The following is an 18,347-nucleotide window of genomic DNA, read 5'->3' on the forward strand; positions in this document are numbered from 1 at the left end:
GACCATTTTCCCTCTGCCAGGATAAAAGCTACTCTATACGACCATCAATAAGGTCTTGCTAAGTTATGAAAGCCATAACAATACCCTTTAGTTTGCCATGTTTGGAGTAGCAATTCACAGCAGCACTTCAAACAGATGGACAGCCACATTATCGAGACTGCGGCTCATGAAAGTAAAGCAGATTCCCTGATGACAGAAAAGCAAACTACGAAAAAGATTATTGTTCTAATGTTTTCCAGCCCAGCATGTACAGCAGACTCACTCACTTTGGTTCCTTTGGGACCAACTGGACCAACTGGCCCTGAGTCACCTTTCAAACCCTGGGGACAAAAAATATACAACACATCTTTTCTTCATTTTTCCTTTTAATGAGAATTATGGAATTAAAAAAAAATGTAATGAAAAATACCCCGGATGTGTTACTGTATGTCAGTATGTTGACACTCAGAAAACAAATCTACCATGCAGATGTGAGATTCTCATGCCTGTCACAACTGGTCAATGAGAAAAGAGCAGGTGATGTCAGTCACAGGACACTCAATGTAGCTGAATTATGGTGAGACGCTCATGATTAGCTGGTTACACTGTCTCTACCTCCCCAGCCCCTTCCCTCTGTGTTCCCTTGTTACACTTACGTTTAGCAAGGACAGTGACTGTCATTGCTTTTAAACCTCGAAGCAAAGAACCTGGGGGTGGGATTGAACCAACGCAAGCTCGGGGCAAAGTCAAACCTTTCGGTGGTGAACTGTGAAAGTACGAGGACGGCTCAGATGAAGAGTGATAGCTGATGAATGAGGCTTGACACATATTGACAGGCTAAATTTGCAGCGAGCCTTGTTAGGTGTGACACATTTGGGCCAGTAGCACCAACTCTTTGAAATAGGTTAGGGGGGAGCAGGGAAGATGGGGAGCGTGAGCGGGCTGTAAAATGACTCAGAAATACAATAATTTGTCATGGTTAAATTTAGAGTCAGATAGGCTATTAATAGTGAATTATATATCTGGAGAGGATGATTACCTACCCTTATCACATTAAGTCTTGCTACCAGAGACAAATTCATTGCCTGTTCCCTGCAAGCCTTGTCTTCAGCCACACCATTCAGAAAGTAGACGCCTTGCTAACAGTGGTGGAAAGTTATTTTCTGTAAGATAATGACAGCTACAGTGAAGCCTCCCTTTAAGTTGCACCAACAGTGAAATGACAACGACGTGATTTTATCAGACTGCATCAATTTATGTGGTCCCTCAGCCCACATGCACTGTCAATAATAGAACAGCTGTCTCATAGTTGCACATGTGTGAGCTCGGTTCTTTCTTTAAATCAACAGCCTAACCGCTTTGCTGGGGCAATCTGACACAAGGGAATCCAGAAGCAAATTCCCCTCTTCAATATTACCAGAGCTGTGGCAGAAATTAAAGAGCATCGGAGCGCAAGGCTCATTTGATAACGAGGATGAAAACAACTGCAGATTCTGTCGATATGAGAGGACTTATTACAATGAAACGCCTTTTGTAATATAAACATGTTTTCTTGTTATTGTGATCTGTAACAGCTATTTTAGAAAAGGAACCATTAGGCTGCTTTTCACAGCTCTGTGTTTTGGGGTTACTGGGAAATTTTACGCACATATCTAACATCACATCACAACACAATATTTGCAATTTGACAACTTCTTGTTGAGGTCATTTTTGTTTTTGAGGTTTAAATCTGGGTTTGTTATCAAAAGAAGATGATTTAGAAATCATTACAGGTTTCTCACTGACAAGTGTTGTTAGGAGATGTTAGAGCTGCGGTTTGCATGGCTGTGAAACAGTAAGCTAACAAAAGATATTTTAGTATAGCTGTGCTTCATTCTAATTATCAGCCCCATTTGTTATCACTCCTCCATACAGCTTAAATCTATATGAGCGCAGGACATTATAGCTACAGGCAATTTTCTATTCAGTTGTCTGAAGTTGAAGATTGACTGACACTGTTTTGTCAATCCCACGCTGCTCATTCCTGTAAGCCACTATTAAAAGATCATTAGCAAGCTCTCTAACAAAATGTTATCGCCCTCCTCTATATTCCCATACAGGATCGCTCCTAACCTTCAGACTCAGACTCAACCCTCACTCACAAAGTTATAGAAACATATTACTTACTCCTGCCATTTCCAATACATTTGTACATTTAAATTGAATAAGACCCATATATTGGCATCTTTTATGACAGTGTCACAGACTATTTGTTCGACTTTTTCATTTTGAATTGAAATGAAGGATCCAAAGCTTTCCACTACACTGACACAAGATAGCAATGGATTGCAAGTTGTTAAAAGTGCATCATATAATGATGTAGCATGTCAGTCAGAAGTCTAAATAATCATCAGTTTCACAGGCTTCATAATGATCTTACCCATGGCATGCCACGCCACACAAAATAAAATTCCAGGGTTTTAAGTTTTGTATTTTAGGTTTTCTTTGAGATTGGTTTGTCTATATTCTCAGCTAGTTCTGGGTTCACAAATTGTAGAATTTTGAACATTTTCCTAGTTTTCAATCTATTTTTCTGGTATTAGTACAGCATTTTAGCTATCAGCATTTTGTTCTGTTATGATGTTGTTCATTTTGCATTCCTGATAGTGACTTGTTTCTTGTGTCATTTGTTTAGATTTACTCTGTCCCTGGCGTCTTTGTCTTGACTGCTGTCACCTTTTTCTTGTTTCCCAGATGTTTCCAGTCCTCTCAGTAATCCTTGTATAAATAGCAGTATCTTTCACTTCTTCCTTGTCACGCCGTACTGTGTAGTTGCCTGTCTGTCTCCCTGCTGAGCTTCCTAGATTTTCGGCTCTCGGGATTTTCAACTCAGTTTTGCCTCCGTTTTAGATTTATGTTTCTAACTTCACCAGCTGCAATAAAGAATTGCCTTCCAGTTGAGGTCCGCTTCTGTCTGTGAGTCCTGCATTTGGGTCCTCAGACTTCAATATCTCAAATATATAACATCATTAAACCAGGGAGTGATGCTGATGCATTTCTTTAATTCAGTATTAATAAAACAGCAGGATTTCTTTGCAATCTTATATTCGTGTCAGGCTGTTCACATGAATAGACGATTCATTCATTCTGAACTTTTCAGGATTTGAGAATTTCTTTACAATAAAAGGGGAAAATTTGAAGGAACTGTGGCCTTCTGCTGCACTTTTTTCCCCAATTGTAGACACAAAACAATGTGTTTACTAAAGAGCTGACAGGGAACTGCCATAATTCAAACCGAATAATACAAGTGTGATAAGCTTCTGTAAAGTGGTGAGCTATTTTTCAGGGGCACCACATGTTCTTGTCAAAAATTCAGGTCAAACAAAAATTGAGTCAGCCCACAAGTCACTCTCCCACCTTATTTTAAATTATAGTCATTCACACAGTCAAACTAAGCTCTGCAACTGCCATAGCCAATCTGCGAGCTACAAAAATGTTTTCTTCTGGTAAATATTTTAATTAAAAAACTTAACAAAGTAGCTTTACAGAAAAAAGTTAGAATGTCTTAATTCTTCCAAATACTAAAAAAATACACACTGTAGTAAAAGACACATTGGCTTGATAGAAAACTTGGCACATCTGTGCAATTGTTCAGATGACTGACCTATAAAAGTTTATAAGATATGCACTGCAGGCCTACACATCATCTGGAGAACAACCAGAGCAATAAAAAGTAAGCCTTCATATTTTTTGGATGAAGTTTTTGGCAGCCTTGCAAATTTTTCGTTAAGCGTTTTTCACAGATGTACAAAAATGAAAAGATGGGGAAAAATTTACCAATTAATAAGCTTTTTTCTTGTTTCACATTTCCCTACAGCCAATCAAAGTACAATTCAGAACTGTACTTTGAGCCTGTTGACTAAAGCTTTGGTATTAAATAGCCATAATGTGACCTTGTGGATTTCAAACTATAGCACCAGCACCTGGTGCTTTAAATTTACAAGAAAATTGCTGAGCAAAACAGGAAAACGAAATACAAAAAAATATGTACATATATAATATCATATTTTTATGTTGTAGTAAAGCTACTTTTTGATATTTTAGAAACAGTATTAATATTTTTGTAACACACTGGTTTGATAACCATTGAGAGTTAATCGAAAAAGGTTTCAGTTAATTCAGTTCAGATCAACTATTTTAAATAATCTCTTTCATAAAAATAGATGGAACCACTTTTTCCACTCAGCCAAAATCTTTTTTTTTGGTGTTGATGTTGTTACTGTTGCAAACACTGTACGCTTGAAACCTACCAGTTTTACACAGTTGTCAGCATGTAAAGCTATCCCAGAATGCTCTCTGAGTAAGTTAAATGTCAGACACAATACATACGTTTGTTAATAGAAAAATGGTCAAATCAGATTCAGCACAAAAGTGGTTAAAAGGAAAAACAAATATACTATACTACCATTTGAATCCATACACCTATATTTTTCATTATAAGTCAATGTGCAGTTTGAGCCATTCATGTACACAGTAATTACATGAAATATCTCCAACAATATGTAAAGTGATTCCTAAGAACAAGCCCGTTCTTAATTTATTTCAAGGAATGGATAAGATACTAAGTCAAAAGCAAACAATTAATCAAAATGCAAATCAATGAATGTAGGCGTTAAAGAAGCGGTACTTTAGCGATTGTTCTGAAATAATGCTGTTTAAAATAATCTCGGCTGACCGTTGCTAAATTGCTAAAATGCTACCTGAAGAGAGAGCATCTAATGACCCCTTAAGAGAAAAAAAAGTGCATTTTTATTTCTTTTTTATTATCCTTCCTTCTACACTACAGCATGGTTAAGAGGCTTCCTCTCTATCTAATGGACTCAGTCGTGAGCCCATAGGCTTAATTTAGGTGCACGATGACAAAGAGCGAGATGCAGACAGGGGCCGGATATATTGTTAGCTTCTGTTGCAAGCTTGGGGCTTTGTTGCATTTACAGGGGAGGATAAAGGAGGCAGAAGGGGCTGGGAATAAGTTGGTGCTGACTGTGTGGCAGTTGTTCCTGCAGCACGAGGTCAGAACACTGTGGGGAGCTGTGTACACTTGCCTGCTAATTACACACACCACTGTGTCTCTTCGCTCAGGTAGCGGAGACAAGACAATCTGGCAACTCCCCAGCACAAGACAACTAAAGCAAGCAAATAAACAGAGCCAGAGAAGTAGGGATGAACAAATGCGGTCTAATTGTGTTTACTTTTACCTTTTACCAACTAGAGCAGCTGCAGGTCGGTGCCCTTGTCTAAGAAGCAGGAGAATGATTGCAAGTTCTAACTACTGTAAACAACTTAATCATCACTAACAAGGTTTGGCCTTATTGAGTGAAGGCTAAATTAAAAACTATAGTAAGTATTCTGAATGCTATGGTGGGGAAATGCTGTTACACCGAATGACAGGCCTTTAAAGCTCCATGGAACAGGATCTGTAAGTAACATAGATATCTTGAGTGCTGGCCTACAAATGCCATGGAGGTTACAGAAGGAAATGCCTTTTGTGACTTTCCCTTTGCTCAGCAATGCACTACCCCATACATTCTGATATAAGACTAATCACACTGGCATCGGGCTGTAGCACTGACAGCTTCTACACTTTCTGAATAAATACAATTTACCCAGGTAACCCAAACAATGGCTCGTAGTGCGAGGATATTAGACTACACTGTCACAGATCATCTAGAACAAGAGATATCATGTTTCATCAGTGTGACTAGTCCCTTGTTTTTTCCTATGACACTTCACTCTTCAGCTGAACATCCTGTCTCCACGAATGTAACTTGAATTACCCACAAAGTAACACGTCCCATCCCATAGGAGGTGTATCTGCAAAATGATACCGGAGCACATGCTCATACACAGAATTCCGGCTTCTCGGGTGTCTACTCTAGCTTTAAATAACACACCAGCTTTAAAAATGGGATATGAGCTAATTGCAGTAAAAGGACAGATCAGGTGATGAAGTCACAGGAGTGGTCAGAGTAAATAGGTTAACTGAAATCATCAAATACATTTGTGTGCCATAGACAGCTTTTAATTTATTTACATTAAACAGACAACATCTTCTGCGTTGTTATTAAGCAGGGAGTGTGTTTTGCCGTGCTCCCTGCTTCTTACCTTCTAAATAAGCAGAAACAATAATTACAGTATATTCATTTACAGTGACATTATAATACTAAGGACAGTATTTATTTCTCCTGTTGGGGGCTGTTTATTCGCTACAAATGACGATTTTAGGACTTTCGAGTCTCTTAGCACTAATTTCTGTAAGTGATTAACTGGAAAGACGGCCCAGCTTTATTGCAGATTTATTTAGTCGATGAGGCTCAGCTTCATCCTCTCACCTGACACTGGGGATACTGGTTTTTAATCCTGTAATGCTCACTGCACACTGATGAGACATGGGGATAGTTTAAATCCCATCTATTTGTCTACAGTGTCCTGCCATCGTATTATTCGAAATCGAATGCAAGTGTTAGATCAAGAAGTCAAATGACTCACAGAAAAAGCATAGCTGTGGGAAAAAAGGGAAAAACAAATAATGAAAGCTTGATTCGTACCATAATTTATTCTCTTTCTAGAAGGATACGTACTGGAAACATAATCCATTGTGTTGACGTTGATGAATGGCTGAAACTTGTGTGTATTTGAAGAAATTATCGCATGACTGCATGTCATGTAGAGCATTGGAGTCTCCCAGCTTATTGTCTTGCTTTAATGACACTCAGCATTGCTATTCTGGTTCAGTGTCACTCACTGCTGTCTTCAGCACCAAGTTTGAAAGCTTATTCTGTTGTTATCTATGCTGCAATAATTACAGATGACGAGCTAGTAGCCATTTCAGAGCACGCCGATTGAATTGGTAAAAATCTCAGCTTAAAACAACTGCTCGTCAACTGGTGGTGCAGGAGGAAGAAATGTCGTTTCAAGGGTGATGATATACTATGTTAAAGGATGTGGCTACAGCAGTGCCCCAAAATTTCTTGTGCAAGGAATCGAGATCCTAGCTTTCTAGCACAAATTTGTAAGTTTAAGTAAAGTGGGGCAGAAAAAAAGCAATTTAGTAAATAAAACTGTTATCACTTAATTAAAAATAAATACTCAAGGCATTTGGCTTGATTTAAAGCTGTATCCACTGCAGAATAAGTTCTCTATACACTGCAGAAATTTGCTGTTCTCTAAGGAACGCGCTGACATTTTGGGAAAATAGACTTGTTTTCCTCTCCCAGCATCAGATGAAAAGATAGATGTCAGTGTCATTTCTGTGATTTTCTACAAAGACAGGTCCAAAACATGTTTACGGACCTCAGCTCAAAGGCAAACCCCAGGTGCCTCTTGGATGTACTAGCGGCAAGCTTGCCAGATAACAAGATACAGCAGGTCGGACTCGTATCTTCTTTTTCACTTTTGATTTAGCTAGAACAGCTGTCTTCAAGCTAAGCTAGGCTAAGCACGTCCAGGATCCATACGTTATTATCCATAATGGGCATCTGAGATGCTGGACCAACACGCCTGCTAGAAGCAATGCTTCACAAATAGGATCTCAATTTCTCAACTTTTTCTTTGTTTCAAATCACTCAAGGAAGTAGGGCACAGTATAATAAATCCCTTCAGCGCACGCATGAAAAGCCATTTGAGCATGACCGAAGAAAGCCCCGGCGCCTAGGGATGCACAAAGATCAAAACAAGTCACTTCTCTAGGAAAACATATATCCTCACACACCAAACTAGTGGCAGAGTAGTTTATGACTGAGCACCACTAACAATGACGCCTGCCACCCAGAGAAAGAACGAGCAGAGGGGAGCAGGATCGCCTCTCAGCAGACCCTTGGTCCAATCCTGTCAATGTAGCAGCTCACTGCACTTTTCAAACAGCCGATAGTGATGTCAGTTCCAAAAGGGACAAAACAGACTATCTCGTCAAAGCCAATCCTTCCTATTTGAACCACTCCTTTAAAAATTTCTTAGGAAATAATATAAACAGTAGATTTTTTTTTCACGTTTACTGTATGGCATCCAACCACACAACACTGTGTTTTTCTCCTTAAATCAGGAGAAGCATGCATCATCGCATCGTTGTCTGACAGTCTGAGAACTTACAAGAAACAGGGAGGTAATTCTACCGGATTAAATCAGTAAATACTCTTTTGGCTGCGCACACTCATGTTTATCCCTGTTTTTATTTTTTTTATCCACTTTCTCTCTCTGTTATATGGCAGATCACGGGTCCGCAGCCTGCAGGGAGGCTGATTTCTGTGGCAGCTGTTTGTTGACTCAAGTGGGAGATGGTGATGAAAAGAAGTCCCTTTATTAAGCCACTTTAAACTGACCATCTGCACAGCTTTCAGTACATCTACTGAGATTGTGCTATGTGAGCAAACAAAAGCAGTATAGCAAAAAACAACAAAGCGAGAGAAAAAAAAAAGACGCTTTCATTTAATTTATGCTTTAAAGGAAGGAAAACAGATTTGCTTGTGGCTAAAAACGCTTAATAAGATCTAAGTGGTCCTGTTGTTGTTTCTTTCGAATGGATATGTATTCAAAACAATTATCATTTAATAGTGTGCCTTATCAGGGTGTATATTACATACATTAGTCTAATCACTGCAGCCAGATTTAAGAGCATGCAATAAAATGTAACCTAAAATGACACAGAAAGGGCTTACAGTAATTTGGGAAATGAGTTTAGTCCATTAGTATGTCAAGCCTATGGCAGCATATCAATTAATTTCACTGCAGAAGGACAATGTCGGCTAGAGCACTCCTTGCTCTGCTTCAGATATGACAAGCACCTGAAAACAGCCACACAGAAAACTCTGCTGCGCTCCTACCCCCAGGTCATCACACAGAAAATGAAAAGCCTATAAGAATTGATTCCCTGACGAAACCAGACCTGGTTGATGTGCTAGGTATGGAATATATGTCTGCTGAAGATAGTGGTACTTACTTTCTCTCCATTGATTCCCTTTTGCCCTTCTGATCCAAGTTCCCCCTGCAATGACAAGACTGAAAGTTAAAAGGTGCAGAAAAGACCCTTGAAAAGTTTATGCTTTCATCTTTTTTTTCCCACTCTGACACCCAGCAGCGCTAAAGTAGGGTTAAGGAGACACATGGAGGCTCAAAAAAGATGTTAGCTTTTAAAAGTTTTTAGTGTTTCATAAGTGGCTGATGAGACATTTATTGCATAAGCTAGGGATCACATTAGTCCACAAATACTTTTAATTATTTCATTAAAGAGTTATAGTGCTTTCATTTATCCCTATAAAAATGTAAGTATAAGGTCCACCCCTCTCCTTCCCCAAGGGACGCCACACTAATTACACCACTGTACAGATGCACTGGGTGGTGTATGATATTTATCATGTGCTGCTCTGGAGTTATTGTGTGGATGTTAATACACTCACATGAATACAAACAGGCAAAAAAAGGAATAAAGTTAAATACTGAACTTCAAAGAAGTTCTAAGAATCTAAGTTAAGGATCTTGGCGATGGCAGCAGAAAAACACACAAGAATTTATTACGGAGAAGAAAGACCACACACACCACACATCCAGGAGTCGCATGCAGTATCATTTGCTATTAAGCTCCCTGCAGCATTTCTGCTTCAGGAAAGTCTATAACATGTGTGGGATTATTTGTAGTCAGTAAAAAAGCTGTTAGGGGCTTATTTCCACAAATATCTTTCTGATCAGTGATTCTTCTCAGGCTGCCCAGCCAGTGATTTCGGAGAACTGTGCCAGAAATGTGTGAGCTGTCTCGGAACCTCTTGGCTCCATTATGAAAGTGTAACCTATACAGTTTAATGACCTCAGCTGGCCCACAAAGCTCAAGCAAACTGCAGTATTACAGTGTCCAAGGGCAACCATATCATTACTTTTATAATGCCAACAGTTGCAGGAATTGTTGTTCTCACATTAAGACGACCAAAAGAGTCTGAAAATCTGTGTGTCTTAGCTAAAAGTGCCCGCAGCCATCTGTAGACATCTCCAAATACGCAGCATGTATAGAGCATATGCACATACTGGATGCCCACAGATGGATAAAAGGCGAGTATAACAATAGTCCACACACACAGGTTTCAGTAAAATATGTCTGGGTCAGGAAGAAACCTTATTGATGCAAAACTGAGCAAACCTACAAAACACTTCAATACATGGCACTGTGCATTAGCATCTTTATCAATACTACTGCTACGGCTGGTGCTTTTTTTGTGCACTGTTGTGTAACAAAATAGCTTTCACTGGCTCCTGTACAAGTGGAGAGAGCCGTGCCATTAAGTGCTATACCTTATTTCACAAATCAAGGTTCCCGAGCAAATAAGTCGTCCCACAGTGAGCTTAACGGATATATATCCAGGATTAAGCCATATTCCACATTCAGGAATAATCCTGTTTACTGACGCTGCATAAACAGCTTCCACAACGATCTTCGGTAAAATCGATCCCTAAATTCAATGTAGTATCTGGTGGATATATGTGTGTTTTTCTTGTCTTGTTATGCATTAGCTGTGTTTTTCTGAGAATAGAATCAAAATCCCACACCCCCTCTTTCCACTCCATGATATACTGCAAGGTATTCTCAGTGTAAGATATAGAGACAACACCCTTGTACCAGCATTACTGTAAGTAGTTGGCTGGCCTCCCAAAGCAGAGGAGATTAACACATGCATCTGAGATGCCACATTTGATAGTCAACAACCTAACTGATGACAATATCACACAACGCAATATGCAAGGGAATAAATAGCAACTGCAGTGAAATAAATTGCAAACACGATAATTTTCTCAACCCTTCGGGAACGAGACTGGACTAGTAAAGAACAAAACAAGTGCTGCGTCAATCTGAAATGTTTTAAAAATGAAAGATATCTGCATTTTTCTTGTCCTCTGAAGTTTCCTATGAATTGCTTGTCACTCTTGAGTCCTAATTTTTACTCAGGGAGGCTGTACATAATTACGTGTTTTCACAAATGCGCATGAAGTTATTCAAGTCACTTGTTTTTCACTCAACAGTGAAGGACTTCATTAAGAAGGTGCAACTGAGGCTCACACATGCAAGGCATCTTCTCAGGACAGACAGCCCAAACATCTAGCCGGGATTGCGAGTGCAGTGGCAAGGACATGATCTCTCGCTGGCGTCCCACTCGGGAAAACTGCCAACTATGTCCGGTGGGGGCACACGGCCAAGCTAGAAATGCCGCTGGTTGTGCCTGCTCGGTAGCCGTACCGAGCAGGCACCTATATATTTAATTCGATTTTGATATTGCTTTGTTTTCTGTGTTGCTCTGATGAGGTCACCACAAGCAGGCCAGTAAATCAACCCAATAATGTTAGAAAATAATCTCAGAGAGGGGCACTGACAGATTCCATAAATCACTTAATCAAAAGAGCCATCTGCTATTTAAGCATCTGTATACCATACAGCAACACTAACTCAATTTGTAACTAAAACATATCTTTAAAAAAAAACAAAAACGTGGAGCCCGCATTCCTCAAAGCTTTAGTCACAAGTGTGAGGGCAAAGCAACACTGAGGAGTGTTAGCTTTGCAAGTCATTCAGCGAGTGACCTACCTTGGGTCCTCCGTTTCCTGCGGGTCCAGCCTCCCCTGTGTTCCCCTGCAACAGGAACAACACAGGGACCTGTTAGTGAAAGGTCTCTCGTTCACACATTAGTGAATAGCTTTATGAACACTTGTCATTTCAACAACGATCTCGCTCCTACAGCTGCTCCAAGAGTTCTTGCTGACACAGGACCTCAGCAGCTGCAGATCGGGATACTGTTTCTCAACAACTGGAACGTGCATATCTGAACCCCATTAGGAGTCATCATATTGTTTTAATAACTGTATTATTTTTAGAAGGTTAGACAAGACAGGGCAAAAAAGGAAGAGAAGTTGAAGTGTCTTGAGGGATATACTTTTATAGACAGTAAAGACAGACTGGAGAGAGGATAAAAGAAAGGGGTACTGTCCGCAGTGCTGCTAAGAGGAGAGGCTGGACTGTTATTTTGCAAATTAAGCAAATGTAGAACATGCTGCAAGCTAAGAATCTAATTAAGCATAATGTCCATTCATTGTGACATCTTCATTACGAGCCCTGTTTGCTGGCTCTCAATAGGTTTGTTTGGAAAGTACAAGAAAATGTTGCTAACTTAACAAATGAATTGCTTTCTAGGCTGGAGGATAAACGATGAGCCTTATTATTGCATCCATTATTCTGAGCATGTCCACTCTACCTTTTAAAAATACAAAACATTTGATAATTCACTGGTCATGTGAACAATTGTAGCATGTTAAGCATTCATATTAGACGCGAGACATTCATGCATTGTCCGTGGTACGTATATTTCACAATGCTGTCACCCATTCATTCTTCACCCACTAAAGTTTTCTTTTCACCCACTGACACGAACCTTTTAAAAAGCTAATAATAGTACAACACTGATTATTACAATAGGAGCAATGAAAGGTTTTGACAGCCAATCAAAGTGTTAGTGAAATAATAAACCATCTTGAGTGAAATTCCTATTATAACTCACTTTAGAGGTAGAATGGGTATAAATTGAATTAGGGGGTACTAATTGAAAACACAAGCCATAAGGGCATGAGAATTGTAAATGGTGCAAAACAAATTATGGGTATTGTAAAAGGGAAAGAAGTTTTAATTTCGCCATTACGCCTCTGTTTTATTTATTTATTTATTTATTGAGGAAGTACATGCAGGAGCTGTAAATCTAGTAATACCAGGGTTTATGTGCAAGGCCATAGAAAATGGATTTCCTTTCAAGTAAGCTGCATTCTTATAACCCACTACTTATCTGTTTAATTTCCTGAGGGATTCTGGATTAATCATAGCAGTTTAATCCCTTTGCACTGCATTAGAATCCTCCATCAAACTCTCACTGTAATGCGGGATAGTACTTTCTGTCAGAGTAACACAGCAAAAGTAATCCCCACCCATTTTCCCAAGAAACCCTCTGTGTAGGTCATGATGATTGGCCTGCACTTCTCATTTTGGTTGTTTAAATGCTCTAAATTGCCCAGATGTCTTTGATTAATCTCTACAAAGTCAATCTAAATTGTTAGTAAGTATACTCTGACTATTTTTAATCTTATACAGAAGGAGATTCTCAAGTCTTATAAGATTACCTCAATAACAGAGTTTTATATGACTTTGTTACCCCTTGTTAAATGTATTGTAATATAAATCAGAGTTTCTCATTGTTTAACTGTCCCATGAATACTGGGCTAGCAATATGACAGCAACATGTGGGTCTTGCCAAACTAAACAAAGCGTTTAAGAAACCTATAGGTCTAGTTTTTATTATACTAATGTATAATTCCTTACATAATTTGTCCATTTCCCATGATCTGAACATAAATTCCTATCTGGATTCATGGAGGAGCTAAAGATTCCTTACAAAATCCTGTCAGAGGCAACAATCAGGACGGAGAAGCTTGTGTTAAAAGGACAGAAACACAAAGGTATCCTGTATGCAAGTCTTTACATCAAGTGGCATGATGTGTAAATGTACCTCCATACACAAAACAATTTACTTTCATGGCACCAACTTTGTAGTGTTATATATAGGAACAAGCAAATAATATAATAGGAAAACAGTTGGCGAGATGAAATATAATAAGCCGTCATCACATGTGATAAATCTAACACTTAAGAGCAGATAATAATTTAATTGCAAAGTGTGGTGGCATCACACGAAGCAGCAGTTTTTTTCCTTCTTAAACAGTATGTGGTGTATCGTTGTGCACGTAACAAAAAAGCAGAAAATAAATTGCTTAGGGAAAGGTACTTTTACACTTTAAAAGCCCCTAAAAAATTAGTTTGGTGAACATTTATGCAGTTTTACAGATATGCACAAGTCATAAGTAATGATGTCTCTTAAGACTGAAGCTATGGAGCCAAGGATTTGTAAGTTGGTAGCTACATCTCTTCAACACTTGCATTTCTCCCTCGCTTCCTTTAGGTTTCCATAATGAAAATCATTCTGGACCTTTGAAGCAGGCAAAGCCCTCCACTGCGCGAAATGAACTATGATGGCTCAGACTGCACAAACACTTCCCCATTGCTTGTGAAAAATCACACACCCTACTCTATCTCATAACAAATGGAAGTTCTAAATGTTGGCTTAACTTAAAATAGATTTTTGTAAATTGGATTTTGAGTTCGTACAGAAATGATTCTCAGAAAGCATCCTGAATGTGGGACAACACAAACCTTCAGCTCTTCTAAACATCTAGCTCCTGTAAGTCCACTCCACCAGGGAGAAACAGGTAGAAACTGGCCTTAGAAACTCAGGGATCAATGAAAATTAAATATAACTTAGAAGAAGTGAAATGCTACCATAATATACCACACAGATGAATCTACAACAAGGCCAGTGTAAATAAGATAAAATAAATAAATAAATGACTATCAAAGCATAATTAATGTTATAAGAATAAACTGTCACTGTTTTTCCCTCACTTGTTTTTGAAAAGGAAAACCACTTTTGCCCAGTAATCAGTTGTGATTAAATATCTACTAGTCTTGGTAGTCTTGATGATTCTGTCCCAGCTTGTGTAGAAAGGTTAGCTACTGTCAGTGAATAGAATACAGCCTACACTGTTTGACATCACATGTAGATCAGCCTGACAAATCAGAATCATAACTCTTACAGTTTCACAATTGGGTGACCAAAACTATTGATCATCTTTCAATGTGTGGTTTGTGGACTAATTAAAACGCCAAATTAGCTACATTAGTATATGCTCACTGGCAGCTTTATTAGCTACCCAGTGTTAGTACTGGGTTGGACCCTTGTGCCTTCAGAAAAGCCTTAATTCTTCACGGTATCAATCTAACAGCACAATGGAAAACTTTAACATAGATTTTTGTCCATATTGACACGATGGCATCACACTGTTGTTGCAGATTTGTTGGCTACACATCCATGATGTGACTCTCTCGCTTTACCACATCTCAAAGGTACTCTATTGGAATGACATCTGGTGACTGTGGAGGCACTTTAAGTACATTCGAGTATAGAGTTTGAGATAATCTAAGCTTTGTGATATTGCACATTATACTGCTGGAAGCAGCCATCAGAAGATGGGTACACTGTGGATATGGTCAGCAAAAATGATGCCTATATGGGGCTGAAAATGTACCAAGAAAATATTCTCCATTCATCACCAGCCTGAACCATTGATAAAAGGCAGGATGGATCCATGCTTTAAGTTAGTTATTCCAAATTCTGACAATTTTCCAAACGTTGCAACAGAAACTCATTAGATCAGGTGACATCTTCTATTTTCTGATTTTGGGTGACCCCATGTGAATTGTAGTCTCAGTTTTTCTCTTTTTTAGTTGAGTGGTTCCCAATGTGGTCTTCTGATGATGTCGCCCATCTGCTTCAACGTAACTTCAGACAGTTCAGAGATGCTCTTCTGCACACACTGGTTGGTCAGCTTAAAGCAGTCTGGCTATGCTCCTTTGACTTGTGAGATCACCAAGGCATTTTGATCCACAGAACAGCTGCATACTTGACATTTTCTCTTTTTCAGACCATTCCTCACAAATCCTATAATTTTTTAAGGGTTTACAGGATTTAAAATCCCAGCAGATGAGCAGGTTCTGCCTGTTTGGCACTACCGACCAGATCTCTCAAACCAACAACATTCAAAGTAAATTAAACCACCTTTCTTCCCCATTCTTATAATTAAGTTCTAACAGCAGGCTGTGTTGACCATGTCTGCACACCTAAATACACTGATCTGCCATGTTGCTGCCATGTCATCAGCTGATTAGATTTTTGCATCATTAAGTGGATGAACAGGTATACCTAATAAAGTGTCCAGTGTGTGTATCTTACTGTCAGTACACAGATGGTTTCATGCTGCTATAGCTGAAGTATTGATTTCAATTGTCATCTGCATATGAACAAGTATTAAACTTGAATTGAAGATTATATTTTTATTGAAAATGTTTTTTGTAGCTCTGTGTCACACTAGAAAGCTGTCAGTGTGTACCCCAGCGCTCACCCTACGGGAGCGGGGAAAGGCACCAGCTCCCCCGTCCCTGAATTAGATAAGTGTAAGAGAGTGGCTGGATGGATGGTTTTTGTGTGTTCTGCACTTTGAGCAGCTAATTTACTGCATCATAGCATGAATAAAAAGTGATTGAAGAGGTGAATAAAAAGATCAAGAAAAAAAGGTGAAAATAGAATTATATTAGAAATGTAACTGAAGTGTGCCTGGCTCTTAGTTTAGCTCATGTATACGTTTCTATTCAATGTGGCTGCTTATTGTCTTTCTGGCAAAAAAAAAAATCACATTTATCTGATCAGCAGTCGCAACAGCTGGTCTAATATAACTACCAAAAAATCACCAGGGTTCTTTTTAGTTTCTGCTTTTAATACCAGTGGTGTGTTAACTGACTGAACGAGATGGCTTAGTCATGAATGTGTGGCCCCTGATCATGTCTTTGCTTAACGCCATTGATTTAGTGTTCAAGCCAGTAATAGGATTTGTTATAAATTTTGTTGTTCAGTCAGTAAACAAATCTTGCCAAGTATTGATTTGTTGAAAACCTGAAATTAGATTTCAGGTGTTAACAGTATGAGTAACTGAGTCATAGCGCACGATGTGGCCTGCAGAAAAATAATAACAATAAAAAAGGAAGGGCCCGGGGTGAGAAGCATGTGCAAATTATTGTTGGTTCATTTGTAGACAGATAAAAGATATGTGCTAAAGTGCTATTTGGACATCATTTAGGTACCAGGTTAACACTTACTGGGACATTAAATGGCTATTTTTTGACGTAACAAAAGCACTGACAACTTGCACAGTGCCTGCTATACTGCAAACTGAACCAGCAGCCTGTTATATTTTACCCACTTTAAATACCCACACCAATTACCAGAAACTAATTAATCACCAGCACTTCAACCACATTCCAAATGCACAGACACATTACAGCTTGAGAACCGATCTCTGCTGGGTCATTTAAGAATCATTAGAGGCCAATTATAGCACATCAACGTATTTGATTAGAGCAACCTGTTTTCCTTTCCTTCTTCCTTTCTTTCTTAAACAAAGCTAGTTTAAAAATGATATTTAAAATGATCGCTGGCTATTTTAAACATCAGCTAACAAAATAAAAAGCTAAAAAAGTTTAAAGGATTAAGCATCCATGTCTTTATTATTTATTATGTATCTGTTCTAACAATTACAGATGTTCAGTGTCTCCAGATTTTCAGTGACATTGTGACAACTGGCATGCAAAAGTGACGAAATATAGTCCTTTTTACTCTGCTAGAAAGAAAATCAATCTATAATCATATGCTTGCACACAGGCAGTACATTTTTGGTGCTGTTCAAAGGATTACCAGCACTAATCACGATGCCACTTTAGCAGCAGTAACAACTCACGGTGTAGAAAGCTCAAAAAAGCTCGATTACAAATTCCAGAGTTGGATGCTAAAGGTATAAATGATTTAAAATGATGCTTTTGTGCCTTGCAGAAATGACTGGTTTTCACAGAACAAAAACTCTTACAGTCATCCTACATATCTTAATCCCACAGCCACATCATGGTAATTAGGATACTGACCCCCAAAAGCCATATAGTCTTATCAGGCGTACAGTACCACCACCTGCTCGTCCCTGTGAATTCTTTTCATTCAGAGCTTTCTCCCTTTTGTCACTTTTTAACCTTGTACAGGCAGCTAAAAGGGGATTTGACTCTCCAAACAATGTGATTTGTCTAGGGAATAATAACACTTTTTGTCTCGGTATTTGATGGTTCCTTCATGTTTTTCCTGTCCTCCAACTGACACGACACCCACAATTTTCAGTGACTGGGCATTTACAATTTACATTTCCACTTGTCTATTGAGCTGTCATGAATCTTTTTTTTAAACTACACCAATTTTCAAGTGATTGAACAAATGTATGATTTACCAATTCACACTGCTTGGGATATTTGGGAGAAAATGTGAATGCTTGCAGATAATTGCACAGTAGCCTCTCCAAAGGACCTTGATTGAAGAACATGGACTTTGCTAGGCATTCCAATATAGATATTTCCCTGCTGAAAGAAAGCTCCATTTCTCTTCCTCTAACAATGAAGTATAAATGCGTCCTACGGGGACTTGCTGTCTTTCTTGACATTTAGACCTTGTAGCTGTCCTGGAAAACCAGCAACACTGCCCAGAAAGCAAACCCAGAGCTGCAGCTAAGAGTATCTGAGAACAAAACTATGGTCATTTGCAACAAAGGTGCTGAACACAATGCTGACAAGATCAAGTTGAGACTTCTGTGAAATCACTAGCATTTCTTGA

The 18,347-nt window shown here is 38.8% G+C and overlaps 1 protein-coding gene across 1 annotated transcript in view; it reads right to left on the reverse strand.

The window, feature by feature from the left end:
- Nucleotides 1-18,347, reverse strand: part of LOC146374803 (uncharacterized) — a 99,747-nt gene that overhangs the window by 67,797 nt on the left and 13,603 nt on the right. Inside the window, exons 10-11 of the mRNA XM_084948978.1 lie at nucleotides 11,579-11,623; nucleotides 8,954-8,998 (exon numbers count right to left, since the gene is read on the reverse strand). Of these exons, the coding sequence (XP_084805104.1) occupies nucleotides 8,954-8,998; nucleotides 11,579-11,623 (90 nt within the window). The remainder of the gene's footprint in view (nucleotides 1-8,953; nucleotides 8,999-11,578; nucleotides 11,624-18,347) is intronic.

The sequence above is a fragment of the Perissodus microlepis genome, chromosome 13 (genome assembly GCF_051167445.1).
Source record: "Perissodus microlepis isolate ML-2025 ecotype Zambia chromosome 13, ASM5116744v1, whole genome shotgun sequence".
NCBI lineage: Eukaryota > Metazoa > Chordata > Actinopteri > Cichliformes > Cichlidae > Perissodus > Perissodus microlepis.